Genomic DNA, 15,989 nt, shown 5'->3' with positions numbered 1-15,989 from the left:
GAGTCATATCAAGCAGTTAACAAATCTTCCTTTCTGCAATAACATTCTGTTGCGATGTATATGCACATGTTGATTGATGAATAATACTATGAGATGCAAGGAAATCATGAAATCCATTATCCACAGAAAAATATTCCTTAGCATTATCAGTGTGTAAACAATTAATGGAACATTTAAACTGATTAACCACTTCAAAATAAAAGGTACAAAAGGCATTAAAGACTTGAGATCTATCTTTAAGTAAAAACAACCAAGTGGCACGAGAATAATCATCAACAAATATTATAAAGTATTAAAACTATTTAATGAAGTAGTTCTGAACGAACCCCAAACATCAGAATGTATAAGTTCAAATGGATGAGAGACGCTACTACTAACTCGAGAGGGGAAGGACACACGATGGTTCCCCAACTGACACGACTCGCAATGAAACGATGGAATAGTATCTGAAACAAAAGAAGATTTTCTAAGCATATCAGCAGGTGGGTGTCCTAAACGACAATGCCACCGATATGCATCAACCGATGCACGCACCAGCTCCATCCTGGTCGAGGTAATATAGGCCATCGATCTCACGGCCCGAGCCAATCTTCATCCCAGTTTTCATGTCCTGAAAAACACAGTAGGAAGGGGAAAAAAAGAAACAAAACAATTAAGAGATTTTGTTAATTGACTAACAGATAACAAGTTAACAGGAAAATATGGGACATAAAGAACTGAAGAAAGTTGAAAATCCGCTGAGGTGGAGATACACCCATGCCACTGGAGAAGTAATTCCATCAGCTAAAGTAACAGTACGAGGTCCAATAGAAGGAAATGACTGGAAGGAAGAGAGAATGTTAGGATTACCAGTCATATGGTGGGATGCTCTTGAATCAATGAGCCATGATCCAGAAGGCGTACCTGAGTGAAAACAGGAGGGACTACCTTGATCGGCAAACGTGGCAACATGATGCTTCCCTTTGTCTCTGTGACGCACAAATTCATCATATTCTGCACGAGATACTACCAATAGTATCAGGGGTAATAAAGGAAGTCGCAGAGGCATATAGACTATCAGAAACAGCAACAGAAGCACATGAAGGTTTGTAGGGACGAAGCTCAGGATGTAAGTCGTAGCAATACTCAACATTATGGCCATCCATAAGACAATGCGTGCAATAACGGGATCCTCAGCCACGACCACTACCATGTCGGCCTCCCCCTGACTCACGGCCACCCACACGACCTCAGCCTCTACCATCGTGGCCACCCCCACGGCCAATCCGACCACCCCCACTACCACGATCAGCTCCAACATAAGTCACATGAGCAGACCCATCCACCAGTGGGTCACTAGACCGAATCACACGCATACACTACACACGAGAGAAGACATCGGCCAGCGATGGAATCGAACCAGAACTAACAATCTGCTGGCGAAGCTGAAGATAGTCCGATCCTAAGGAATCAAGAATCTGAACAATCCTTTACTCTTCCTGGCGCTTTTTAAGAACGACAGGATCTACAGTAAAGGATAACAATAAATCAAGTTCCTGACACAGAGCAAGGTAATCACTATAGTGAGTCCCCACCGGCTTGTCGCCTCTCTCAAGACGAAACCACTCAGAAAAATGATCACAGATACGAGTCAGATTATCTGTCCCAGAGTACATGATAGCGGTATGGTCCCAGATTTCCTTCGATGACTGAAGATACATCAAGGAAGTAGCAATAGGGGGTTCCATATTTTAACTACAGAGAAACGAGCGGATAACGGCATCATCTTCACGCCACTGATCATAGGACAAGTCAGTGCTAGCAGGAGGTGGCTTCTCAAGAAACCTGATCTTCTGACGGCCAAGCAGATACGTGTAAACAGCCATCTTCTAGGGGGGGTAATTCGTCCCATCCAATTTTATAGAAGTCATCTGAGGGGAGGCTCCACATGGGAATAACTAGGCGTAACATTGGATATAACAGTAAATATTAGTTAAAGAATAGCTAAAAGATGAGTTTATAATAAAAGAAGAGTTAATAATAAAAGAGGTAAACAAAATATTTAGTAATAAAACATAATGCCACACTTGACACGATACAAAAAGGTGTCGACACGCCCACATTGGGTATAACACTACTACCAGCACATTTAAAAGCGTCCAAAGGAGCGTCGACACATGTGTTAGCAGCAAATTCAAGGTGCCGGCTAAATCATAGCTGGTGACTTGGATATCTCACCAATATTTAATGTCGCTAACGTCTTCTTACCATGGACCATTGACCCAGTTTGATAAATACTTAGTCAATGGCTTCCAAATTAGCGCTAATGTCCACTAAGACTCTAACATCCTGTTCTCTTTGATCTTTTGTTCTACTTGTTTTACTGGAAATTGTTTTTCCTCTACAAGGCTGCATCATATATATAATTCAAATGGAATGTCATTTGACTTGGCTCATCAACATGGGTTCCCTGAATTTACCGATCAATTTATCATATTACATCTTGACTATTCTAGCCTCCAATCTGTGGCAGTGAATATAAACCGTTAGCTCTTTGTTTTCTCATAGTCCATTCAACGGTCAACATATTCTTACTAAAATCTTGTACCGCTTTTACTTTTGCTTTATGGTTCACCATTTTTATTTTTATTTTGAAAATTGACATTTATTATTCCCAAGAGTGCCAAATAAAGGACAAGCTGTCCCGTAACAGGCTACAACAGTACCTCCCCCTACATACAGTAGGATTAGCTTGCATATACGTTATATGCTACCCATGCCCATTCCCCCATTACATTAAAATGGTTCACCATTTTGCTTGTAAATGAACCATTTTACTGCTTAAAATGGTTCACCATTTATACTGTTACAGCTGACAGAATTGTATAATTAGTTTCTAGCAGCTTTTTCATGTAAGCTTCGAAATGTATTTTCTTTTCATTATTTAATCTGAGCTTTTCATATTTTTAGGCACTGACTACCCTTAGTAGTGCTATAGTCCAATTTAACTTCCAAAACTTTGTACCGTTGTCAACCATGTCTTCTAATTAATGCATTAATTTTTTTGCCTTTTAAATCGATACTTATTCATGCATTTTCTCATTCTTATTTTATCAATGGTACCCAGACTAGCGGAATACAAGCAAATCAACTTTCTTCTGAAACTGGTGTAGATGACCAGACTGCTGCCTACTTGCGTGCTGTAGATAAGTTCGATTGTGCCGTTGATGAGGCTCGTTCCATTCCTAGAGAGACTTCTCCAGTTGCAGATACCTCTTCAAGGGGTACGGCTATGTGGTTTTTTAAATGGTTACTGGATCTGTATTCTGCACAAACAATATTTTAAGCTGTTATTTTCCTGGTTGTATAAATTATCGGTTGTTGTATTTAACAATGTTGATCTCCTTTCAGGTCAGCAAGGTCCTTCACAAGCCATAATTACCCAACCCCCTCTGATAGGCACCACTGCAAGTCCTCAACTTAAAATAACAGAAGAAAGAGAGAAAGGACCCAGTGTGTCCAAACCTAGTACCGAAGCTCGTAAAACTGCAAGGAGGCTAATTCGGCCTCGTCTTGAGAGATCCCAAGAGCCTACTGGTGATATTGAGATTTTTGATATGGAAGGGTCCTCTACAGCTGAGGGGGTGAAATTTGGGATATCTCAAGACCCTGAACCCCAAGGTGAGCTCATTCTGCCACAACCCTCATCTGCTCGCAAACGCCTAGCATCTTCTTCTGTGTCCGAAATGCGAGAAGAATCATTAATTCAACAAGAAGCCTACCCTGATGTGGCACCTCTCTCAAAGAAGCCTAAAGGTCCAGATTCCCCGAAAGATGCTGCTAATGAACAATCTATCCTCCCAGTTGCCGAAAGTCCTGAAAGAACTCCTGTGATGGACGATGTGGTTGATATTGCAGCTGACTTTGTTCATGCTTCAAATGAGGAGATTGTCGACGCCACAAATGATGAGGAGTTGGACACTGGGACGGGGCCAATCAAGGAGCCAAAGGAACCTTTGGATGGCATCAATCAATGTGAATTGCAGAATGAGCACAATACTACCTTAGTGGAGTTAGCAGAGAAGCCAGAGGAGGTGTTTGATGGATCTTTGAAGGGTGCCGAAGTGAACAATTCACAACAGTCCACGGAGGATGCTGAAAATGAGAGGGAAGAGGGAGAACTGGACCCAGATGGGGCAGAACTACAAGAGGGTGTTGATACTTTGGACGTGATGGCAGACCTCGAACCCGGGGAAAGCCAGGGTGAACCCGTCACTGGTGTTGCAGCCAGCATTGAGGAAGGGTCTGTTGTGGATATGGTTTATACATCCAACGTTGCCTCCCTTGATGCCCTAAACGAGGATAAAAATGAGGGTGGCGAGATTATGGAGGAGATCCCAGAAAGTTCAGATATGTCGAGTGTTAACAGCAATAATAAGAATCAGAGTGCCGCAGAGTTACAGCAGAGTTCCCAAACTGGTTCTGGTGCTGGTGAGGGATCGCAGACTATTATTGCTGACAGTGGTGTTTCAAAACAGGCAAGTCCCAGAGTCATGGCAGAGTCAGAGGAGGTAACGGGGCGCACTATACATCTAAGCTCGAGAGCTAGAGAACGGGCCGCACTTAGGCAAGCTGGAGTGCAGTCTCCTCCACTGGGCAGAGGCCGTGGCAGAGCCATTTCGAATTTGAAGGTACAAATCATTCCCCCTGTTTTTAGTAGTGCCGCCCATTTAGCCTGGTCACTTCCATTTCATAGTAAAATGATATTTCCACCCCCATTCTGCTTGTCTTTTCCCGAGAATAAAAGCATCCCCACCTCTTATTTTCCTGAAAATAAAGTCATTTTCAGGGAAAAACTAATCAAAGTACCCCCGGACGCTTGGAAAGTGGGGTGGAAAGATCATTTCTGTTTTTTTAATTATATTTTGAGCATTGGATGCAAACTATTTTGGTAGATTGAAATGTATGGTTTAAGCAGGGCGTGAGGACATAGCTCAATTGAACTGTGCTTCTGTTTCAATCTTGTTGTTTCAGATTTAGTGGTGCAACTCGGGTCGATTTTTTGGAATTTGGGTTGAGCTTTTACCATTAAATCGGGTCAGGTTCGGGTTGTTTCCAATTCACTTTTAGCGGAAGCTCAGCCCGACCCGACCCAAGTTGCACCCCTATTTAGATTCCATCCCAACTTACCAACCAACAAAAAACAGAACTATGGTATTGCATTGTGTTCCTATTACATGCCAACTCAAATTGTTAATGGTGTTTTGTCATATTCTCAGACTGGCCGTGGGGGTCGAGGTGCGAGAGGACGAGGCGGGAGAGGACAATCATCAGGGGACAATGATAAGGGTAGTATGTAGAGATGTGAAAACTGGTTTTGGTAGACATTTGGCAATTTTTTGAGGAATGGTTGACAGGCCTAATATGGTGGTTTGGAGAGGCTTGGGTGCAAGAAAAAAGACAGCTCTGAAGAATCTCCTTTTGACAACATTATATTGGAGGCTTTTATTATTATTTTTGATGATGCTTCAGTGCTTCCATATTCTTTAAAAATGCTTTGAAAAAGAGGAGCCCTAACTAGTTTATACAGGTAAAAACAAACTGGTTGTGAATGACGAAACTGGAATTCTACAAGATGGATTTTGTGCTCAGCTTTTTTTTGGCAAATATTGAAGTAGCGGTTTGTGTAAAACAGAGCAGCTTGGATGTGTCGATCTTGAGTTTAAAGCACTCTTCCTCACAATTTAGGCCCTGTTTATTTTGGATTTTGAGTCCATAATTGATTGTCAGGTCTCAATTTAAGTTTTTCTTCTGCTTTTTTTCTCATTTTTTTCGTGAGATAAGGGTGTTTTAATCATGTTCTATGTGAAGGGAAGGAGCCGCTGTTGGATTAGAAGTTATATCCGTTTAACAAGGATTGAAGATTTTTACCACATTTTAATCCAACCGCTCTAGAGGTGCGTTTGGATTGCAAGAATCTGATTCCTATTCCGGTTCTGGGGGGGGGGGGGGGGGGGGGGGGCGGGCGTGGGGGTGGGGGGGGGGGGGGAGGGGGTGGGGGGGGAAGGGAAGAAAGGAAAAGAAAAAATAAAAAATGGGTCAGGGCAGAAATGACATCATGGTAGAATTAAATTAGGAAAGGGATGGTCATTCCGATTCCAATCCCTATTTGTAAATGTAATAGTAAGGCTTCTGTTTCAATATTCTAAACCTATTATAGCTATTAACCATATCTAAACTTCAAAACTATATTCGTACAAAGATAATAATTTTGGCCATACCAAATACCTTTTCAATTTTAAAGCAGAATTTGCTGCATAATTTTTCACTTCCTCATATATTTTTTGGTAGGTAGGATTGAATCCAGGTTGAAGAACAAGGGCTCAATACCAAATTCTTGACATCTCATAGTAGGGTGTGACCTCGTTGTAATACAATTCTACGCGTAGTTGGTCCCACATTTGATTGATCCAAACAGGCCTTTTGATGGGCCTTGCTTATGATAGGCCAATAATCCAATCTTACCATAGAATAGTTTCTTAAATTTTTAGGATAATAAGCCTATGTGGATTATAGAGGGAAAATGTGGATTATACTGTTGCCAAACATTTCCCGATTTTTTTGGGCATTTGCTTCACCTAATTAGAATAATAAATCCATAATTCTTCACATTCTTAATTTTGTTATTTTTAAAAATTAGAGAAAATAAAGTATGTGCAGCTGCACAATAAGTTTATCTGTGCATGGCTCACAAACCATAGGAGGGGGCACATTTTTTGGGGGGATCCAAAGCATTCATTTGATAGGCCCTTCCATGGATAGGGTGTGTACCAAAAATCAGACCTATAGGATCATCCTAACCCTGCCATTTGTGGAGGGAAAAAATGGGCAGAAATAGTGTCTTTCCATTTCCCCCTTCACCTTTGATTGGGTTAGGATGATCCTATATGTCTGATTTTTGGTACACACCCTATCCATGGAAGGGCCTTCCAAATGAATGCTTTGGATCCCCCAAAAAATGTGGCCCCCCTATGGTTTGTGAGCCATGCACAGATAACTTATCTGTGCAGCTGCACAAACTTTTATTTCTCTAAATTTATTGCTAAGAAAAATTATGATAATAATAGTAGTTTATTTAAGTAGTTTATATTTATTTTAATTTTGGGCAAATGATGAGAAAAATGCAATGTTTATTCGAAATTATGAAAAAATGGTAGTAATTTGTAAATTATTAAAAAAGGGTGTGAGGTAAGAGAAAAAATGTATAAAGACAAAAATACCCTTACTTTAGGTTTTTACCTTTTACACTGTTTATACTTTTGTTTTTTACTTTTCACACGGTTTTTTTTTTACCTTTCTCTTCTCCGACGAGAACTCTCACCGCCGGTGGAGAAACGACCGTTGTCACCGTCGTACGTCCGCGTGAATCTCGGTGACGCACCACCTACTCGCCGGAAAACATCCCCTCTTGCCGGAAATCTGCTTCGTCCACTATTCAAAGGTAATTTTTAAACATTTGATGTAGGGTTTTCTTAAATTTGGGTTTTTTTCGTGATGGGTTGGATCTCACGTATCTGAAGCTGTTTTAAGTACCTCTTTGGTAGTTTGTGAGAGGGATTTGCATGAGTATGTAGTTTTGAAGCCTTTGAAATGCTTTGCAAAGGGTTTCATTTGTATGGATTTTAAAAATTTTGGATTTTAATGGGTTTTGATATAGGGTTTATATCAAAGGGTTTCGTTGGGCTTTGATTTTGTGTTTGAAAGGGTTTCGTTGAGGGCTTAAAATGTGAATAATGAGTAGAAAAATCATAGGAGATCTAGATCCCAAGGGGCATTGTGAATCTTCCGCCATTTTTCCTTCGCTAACGATTTGGGAGTATTTTTGAGAAGCAATTGCATTTTGAATCTGTGTCCTTGTATGTTCCTTCTCTTTTGGTAAATGAACTCAACACTAGTTATCTACAAAGCACCTACATGCAAATACACAGATATGTTAAATCAATGGGTTCTGGTTTTTCTATTATTTATACCCAGTTGCTATCTGATATTCTGTAACTTGGGATGGTTTAAGGTTCTCTACAGAAGCACATACATGCAAAAAAAAATTTGCTTTTAGAGTTTCATATTGGAAATGTTATTTTTTAAATGTTAAATTATGAAAGCCCAATATTTAATTGTAGGGATTTATAAGTCAATACAACTTTCCCAGACCTACTTACTTTTAGAAGCATTTACCAAAACTTTCTTGAGAGAGATGTCTTCACTTAATATCAGTTCCAAGATTAGCTTACGCTTCAAGTAAATATAAGAAAAAAAGGAATATTTTCCATCTCAAACTTATGACAACCTATGCAACAATTTAGCACTCTAGCAAATGGAAACTGAAGTAGACAAGAACTATGTCAAAGTTGTTCTATATTACCCCCTCTCAAACTTGTTCTGTATTACCCCCTTCAATTCCATTAAATGTTTAATCCATGCCATAGTTTCAAAACTCCCCCACATCATCATGGACTCACCCAAGTGAACTCTTTTTAACTTGGCTGTGTTCTTGGCCGAGTCCGCGTTTTGTCCTACAAAGTCCATCAAAGCTCCTCTGGTTCTCCTGATTTATGTGGGGGAGTCAACCGATTACTCAGTCTCATCAACCAAGTACTCAGCCGCATCAACCAAGTCGACTAGGATTCACTTTCGCTGCATTTTCACCCCATCGGCATTTTGAAAAACTGATCCATACTGAGTTACAGAACAACCTGGTAATCATGGAGCAACTTTGCCTGTATTTTTTCCCTTTTAAGATTCCCTCCTGTTCTTGAATTTCTTTTTGTTGGTTAAGGTAATGCTAGCCTCGAACAAAGTTGATGATTTGAAGTTCTAATTGGCATTGTGATGAATATTTGTTGTCCCTTTTGTTCTTCAACATCTATAATGAAACTTTCATGTAGTTAATGTATTTTTTTTTTAAAAGGAAAAAATACAGATACACCCCTTGTGGTTTGGCCATTTTCCACTTTTAACCCCGTGGTTTGGAAGTTAGCAATGACACCTCCTCAACTTTATGACATTTTTTAGTAGACCCCCGCTGTTGACGGTCCGTTAGTTTAACCTGATGGAATGAGTAAAACTAAACATGGTTAATATATTGAGGACAGAAATACCCTTATCACTGGTTTGAAGCCATTTGCAGAGGGATTAGGGTTACGCCATTTGCCACCGCCACCTCCTTCCACCGCCACCTTCGCCATCTCCGGCCACCGCCGTCACCTCCACCACAGACAATGAAACCCCACCCCATGGGTACATTAAACCCACATTTTAAGAAAGAGAACATTGATAAAAACAAAAAAAGCCCTAAAATATTAGGGTTTTTGTGGAAATCATGATATTTGGACGTGCTCATTAACGGGAAGACCACGAGGCTTCAGTGTACATATGCATAACTCGCAACTTCGTGTTGGAGGATGCTATGCCGTTAGGCCTACAATTTGCGAATGACTTTACACCCGTGAAGGTCGTAAACTTGGAGGCCCACCCTAGGGTGGAAAAGGTGTGGAAGTAAAGTTCGTAGAGTTCCATCAACCTCACGACAATGCCCTTGTACGACTACCAGGTGATACAAGGAATGGAGTTCTCATGTGCAGCAAAGGTAGGTAGTTCCCATACCTCATCTTGTAGTGGTAAGTACCATGGGCGAGTGGTTCCCATACATGTTCCCCATTGTACATACGAAAAATGGCAAGGATGGGAGAGTCTCAACCTTACAATTAGTTGAAGGCCCTATGATGGAAAGAGCAATATGGGCAAGAAGGAATGGGCGCTTGGAGTGTCCCAGTCGGTCGAAGACTCGATGGGAGGATCGAGCTCCTCATCGGAAGAATTGATGGAGGAATCGTTGAAGGAGGTGGTATGCTGAAGGAAAGAAAAGGACGTCAACGAGATTTGGTAGGGGAGGATTGTCCTGCGATGACAATTGGTCTCCCTTCATATCATTTTATAGGCCTAAACGAGGCTCAACCAAGGTTTTAAACTTCAGTTTTGAATTCGGTTTCAGTTGTGAGAGAAACAGAAATGTTTAGGTTCGGAATTTTGCTGGAAATCCTGATAAAATCATGAAAACCTATGGAAATGCTGGACATGTAAGATGAGATTTAGGAAGTGCTAGAATAAGCACAAATATCTAATCTCTGCTATTACGTCATCTTGCTTCCAAGGTCCTGACGATTTACTAGCAGCCCAAGCGATGGCGTTAGAGGAGTCCCCTTCGATGATTAGTGGCTCTAGTCTAGCATTTGAATACCATTTCAACCCCCATAGTAAGGCACGGGCTTCTCTTGTTTTTCTGTCCTTGTAATCTTTGGAGTTTCGACCATCTTGGTCTTCTTCCTTTTAATGAAAGCTTCAACATTCAAAAAAAAAGAAGAATTAAGGCATGGGCTTCTAGTTCATTTGCATCACATATGCCCAGTGGTACAGAAAAAGATAAGATTTTTAAAGATATTTTTTTAATGGCATGGGATTGTTTACCCATCGTAGTTACGGAAGATTACCCCAATCCTTACCCAGCCCGGGCTTCCTTTGTAACTTCTGTCAAAATTGAATTTGATTGATCCAAGGGGTGGGGTGTACCACTTTAGTGAGGTTTTAGGTTTTCCACTCTTCTCCATGAGATTCGTTGTCCGACCCCTTAGAATATCACTCACCGTGTTTGTGGCTTTGAGCTTGTTCCCTCTTCCCCATAGTATAACAATCTTGATATCCAGCAGTATTCTTCCTATTTCTCTCTCGCGCTCCTTCACTATTCAGTTGTTCCTTATTTCGAAAGTTGACATATCAAAACAAATGGGACATTCTTCCATGTGATTCAGCCAGCTTCGCCGAAAGGGCCTATACTCCAATTAAGAGTGACTTTCTTGATTGATCCTTGAGATACCCTAGCTATGCCAAAACTCTTGATAACGTGCATCCACAGTTGATAGGAGAATTGGTAAGTCAGCAGGAGATGATCTTAGGATTCTTCGCTTTTGTTGCATGCCACATACCTGGTGGTGTCGTTGGTAACTTCCAAACCACGAGGTTAAAAGTGGGAAATGGCCAAACCACAGGCTTCTGTCTTAACTCCACCAAAAACAAGAAATGTAACACTAAAATAAGAACTCTTTATGCTCTGTATGGTTGCCAGGTTTTTTTTGTTCCTGGGAGTTATGTGGGAGAAAAAAATACCCTGGGAGATAGGTGGGAAAAAAAAGTCATAGAAGTATCCCGGTAAAATAAAAGTCCCATGTTTGGTTATGTGGGAGAAAAAAATACCCTGGGAGATATGGTGGGAAAAAAAAAACCTTTGTTTGGTTGGTTGCACTGTTGGGTAGAAAAAAAATCTTCGCAAGCTTATTTTTGGTTCCTGAGTTTATTTTTGTTCCTGGGGTTATCTTGGGATGGGATGACATTTCAATCATTACAAAAGTGGGATTAAAAATTTCACCCCAGAAGTAATCATTACAAGAGTGGGATTAAAAAAAACCTAGTGCTAAAAGGCAACCAAACATGGGATGGGACCAAAATTTAACTTACTCTCCATAACTGACACCACAATCACTCAAAACCAACTCCATTACATAGATGGGAGTGACCCTACGGGAAAATTAACATAAAGGAAAATAACTAAATAAGTGGTACGGATTCTGCACGTAACAAGGATCCTCTATTTTGGCATTTTTCAATAGGTTCATATGGTTTCTCTTTTTGTATATAGTTCGAACCAATTTTAGTTCCAAAGGGTTTCAATAGTATAATTTTTGGTTTGAAAGGGTTTCAATGGTTTAGGCTCGCATTTATGGTTTCAATGGTTTGCCTGGTTTCATTTAGGGTTTAAATGGTTGCATATAGGTTTTCAATGGTTTCAAGGGTTTCATTTGGGGTTTCCATGGTTAATGCTTTTCAATGGTTGCATTGTTTTGAATTTGTTTGAAGGGTTTCAATTAGGGGTTTGAAAGTTAGAACCGTTATTCCATGGAAGTTGCATCCATGAAACCACTTATTCTGCCGAAGTTGGAACCAGTATTCCATGGACCCTGTATCCAGTATTACTGGTTCAAACTGTGTAATTTGTGGTTCTGTACTTCCTCTATCCAGTTATTGTGGTTTGAACTTTCTAATATGTGGTTCCACTAATCATATTTGTGAACTTTCTAATATGTGGTTCCGTAGTTCCTCTATCCTAACATTGGTTTCAAGTGGTTCGAAGTCTCTAAATAGTGTGTTTGTACAAACTTTCTGAAATATGGTTTTCTTTGAAGTATCTTTAATTTCAACTTTTCAACTATCTCCTACTTAAAGTATCTTCCCCTCCAAGTTATTCTCCTGCTTTGTGCAGATAAGGACCGGAGCGGCTCCCCTTTTACTTTGTGAACCCCACTAACCACCTAACCCAAAACCCCTATAGTCATGCAGCGCGCGAAGCAAAGAAAGAAGAATGTGAATGTAGATGCAGGGTCTTCCACCCGCAAACGGCGTGGGAAGGCTATCCGTGAGCCCTCCCCTAGTCCTCCTGCCTCTGATGAGGATATGGGCAATGAGGATGCAGATGTAGAGGTTGGGTCCCTCGGTCGTATAGAAAGGAAGGGCATACTCCGAGGTAGGAAAGTCATTTTTAAAGATGTCGAAGTTTATAATGTGAAACCCTTATTTCTGGCCTTTCGATGGGTCAATTTTCTCAAAATTCACTGTGACTCGTACCCGACTCTCGTCAAGCAATTCTATGCCAATTACAGATTCGACAGAGATTTGAAGGTCTTCCAATCCAGAGTAAACAACAAAACCATCCATATGACAGCTCAAAAGTTTTGTGAAGTTGTCTCTCTTTCCACCACAGGCGACGAAATCTACTTTTGGCCCGGAACCATGGATGACATTAGTGCCTGTATAGATGATCCGGTCGCCGCCTATGGGGAGCCTGGTTGCGAAGGCCCACCTACTGACGGGTCAACCAACGTATCCTACAATTCCCTGACCCCTATGTGCAAAGTCCTACACAAGATTCTAACGAGCAATATCACGCCTCGCGGAGGCAATGCTGACATGGTCCGGCCTTTTGAGGCTTTTATTATGCACTGACTTCTTCGCGGCACGCCCCTTCACCTTGGCTATATCCTCCTTAGGTTCATGGAGGACACGAGGACAAAGGCCTTGGCTAGTCTACCATTCGGGATGCTTCTCACGCATGTCTTCAACCATGAGAAGTTGATACAAGGTGGTGAAGAACGCCTTAGTCCCGCAACTGTGTTCAATGCTAAAACTATAAAGGCCATGCGGCTTGATATACAGGGCCCTGCTCCCCCTCCTCGTCAGCCGGCTCAGCGTTTTGCATCACAGGAGTTTGTTGCGCAGGAGCTTCGTGCACATCGTCAGCACCTTGACGGGCAGTTTACCGCGGTTCATCAGCTTTTACAATCCCATCATCAAGAGCAATTGGCGACTCAGCAAGCTTTGACTGGGGTACGCACCGAGATCTCCACCCTCCGCCAGGACTTCGGCACAGCGGTCACCTCACTCACGGAGCAGCTTTCTTCACTGACCAACTTGGTCCACCATCTGTTGCCCCCAGATCATTAGAGCGTTGCTGTGGTTGATTTATGGATAGATGGATGTTATGTTTCTTTTAAAAATTAATTTTTTTTTTAATGGTTCATGGATGTTATGTTATATACGGGTTTCATATGTTATTATGGATGGATGGATTAAATGTTATTATCGTTATATTCTGTGTCTTGCTTGCATGGTATGTTTATGATGGTTCTTATGAATTTGATTCAAGTATCTATATAGCTATGGTTGTTTTAAGTGATTTTTGGTGGTTTAAGTTTGAATGGTTTTGCTTGACTCTCGTACGGTTTGTTATGGTTGCTATTACTTGGGGAGCCATATGTTGTTTGAACCGATGTTTGATTGTTTAAATTTGAAGGGATTAGCTACGGTTGTCATATATGGTGTTCATGATCTTTACGTCTGGTTGTTTCCAGTTATTTGGGGAGCCCTGTGTTGTTTAAAGTGATTACATATGGTTTCTTTATCCTTGTTGTTTCAATGGAGTAATACTGTGTTTGAATAGACTAATATTGTGTTTCAAGTGATTGTTGGTGGTTTCGACAGATACAGACGAAGTTAACAAAATTGTTGATCTTTCCCAACAATTGTTTCCATTTTCGTGATGGTGAGTAACTGTTATATTTTCAGTCTGCATCTCCTGCTGTTTCTCGCTCAACTGTTTAATAGTGCCATTTTTGCAGGCGAAATATGTCTTATCTAGATGCTGTCCATCACGCTTTCACGAGTCCCTACAAAATATTCGGTTACGGGATGTGCATAGGGATTTCATAAAGGATACCCCATTTACAGATTTGATTCTGCATGAGGGCCTCGAAGATGTCGAGTTGCGGAAGAAGATTTTGACGATAATGGTAAATAAATGGGATCCCAAATGGAAAGCTTTTTGTTTGGGCGGCATCATACTCCCATTTCTAGTTAGTGATGTAGCTAAAATATTAGGTTTAAGTATGATTGGGGAAAGGCCGCAATTTGATTGGTCTAGCAGTGATACTGTGGATGGTTGGAGGTTTGGGGGTCCAACCGCGACCTTTGACGAGGTGGTCAAGGTTATTCATGCCGATATGGATTCAGACGAAGAAGACTTCGTGAAGTCGACTGTGAAGCATTTGATATTGTTATTCTGCAGCACTGTCTTGTTTGCGTAGAGGGACCAGAAGGCATGTTCTTGCCTCTTCCCGTATATTGATCTGCAGACTATAGGAAATGTTGCATGGGCTTTTCCCGTTCATGAGTTCTTGGTCAGATCATTAGATTCACATGCTGCACTCGGTGGAAAGGGACATATATTGGGTTGCTCTATCATTTTACAGGTAATTTTCCATTCATTGCATATAGTTTTTTTCTTTCTATCTTATGCGGATCTAATCTACTTTGATATCAGGTATGGCTATTTGAGCATACCACGTTATGGGCACCTAATTCTCCTGATGCGTATCCGCGTCTATTTAAGTGGACCGCTCAGATGAATACGAAGAAGATGGAGCATCAACAGTTGATTAACTGTATTATTCATGGTACGGTGAAAGCTGCAGAGGTGAGAGTATAATGCATGTTGGTCATTGTATGTCTTTCGTGTTATTTTTACAGTCGTATTTGTAATTAGTAATATGGAATGTATTCCAGGTGGTTAGGAGGGTCGAAGCTACGGCAAGGGAAGAATCTCTACTTCGACTCGATGATCAACACGACGATGGTAGTATTCCTTGCGATTCAGTCGGTTCAATTGTGGTCCCAGTGGGGGATTGCATGGGTCAAACTCTGCCTGTACTGAGGGATCCAATGAGGCCAATTGCGACATATCAGAGGAGGGAACGAAGGAGGAGAAGTACGAGAGGAATAGGGGAACATGGGAAGTCTGAGGTACATGACTCCGTTACAAAGAGGTCATTGGGGGATGGCATGGGTCCAATTGTGCGCGTAGTGGGGGATTCAATGGCGCCAACTGCAGCAGAGCAGGGGATGGAAAGAAGGACGAGGAGTAGGAGAGGAAGTGGGGCACATGAGAAGTCCGAAGTAGATGAATCTGTTACAAATAGTTCATTGTTGGAGAGGTTAACCAGAGTTGAACGTGAAATGAGGGAGGTAAAAATTCATTTGTTCGGGAGAGGTTCCAGAAAGAGGGAAGGTTTGGAGTCAGGGAATAATATCCCAACGAAGATAACGAGAAAGAGGGAACGAGAGGCCGACAATATGGATGGGGAAGCCGAGATAGTGACTGCGAAGGGGGAAGTAGGGGATGGTGTTTTTGTAGATGATATGGGGAAACACATAGTTGATGATAGCGTAGAACATATCTCTATTGATAGCCTAATTACTAGGGATGTCAGGGATGCTGCAGCTAAAATGGTTATCTTGCTTGACAGTCCTGATTTGAACCTCAGTAAGAGTAAGAAATCAAATAAGAAAGA

The 15,989-nt window shown here is 41.2% G+C and overlaps 1 protein-coding gene across 1 annotated transcript in view; it reads left to right on the top strand.

The window, feature by feature from the left end:
• Positions 1 to 5,805, top strand: part of NUA (nuclear pore anchor) — a 129,880-nt gene extending 124,075 nt beyond the window's left edge. Inside the window, exons 46-48 of the mRNA XM_077376677.1 lie at positions 3,107 to 3,263; positions 3,391 to 4,670; positions 5,259 to 5,805. Coding sequence (XP_077232792.1) covers positions 3,107 to 3,263; positions 3,391 to 4,670; positions 5,259 to 5,339 — 1,518 coding nt within the window. The 3' untranslated portion in view covers positions 5,340 to 5,805. The remainder of the gene's footprint in view (positions 1 to 3,106; positions 3,264 to 3,390; positions 4,671 to 5,258) is intronic.
• The last annotated feature ends 10,184 nt before the right edge of the window (positions 5,806 to 15,989 follow it).

This window comes from Tasmannia lanceolata, unplaced genomic scaffold (genome assembly GCF_043159265.1).
Source record: "Tasmannia lanceolata isolate RefF3 unplaced genomic scaffold, GAP_Taslan_0.1 ptg000002l, whole genome shotgun sequence".
Lineage (NCBI taxonomy): Eukaryota > Viridiplantae > Streptophyta > Magnoliopsida > Canellales > Winteraceae > Tasmannia > Tasmannia lanceolata.
This window is presented reverse-complemented; position numbering and strand designations above follow the sequence as displayed.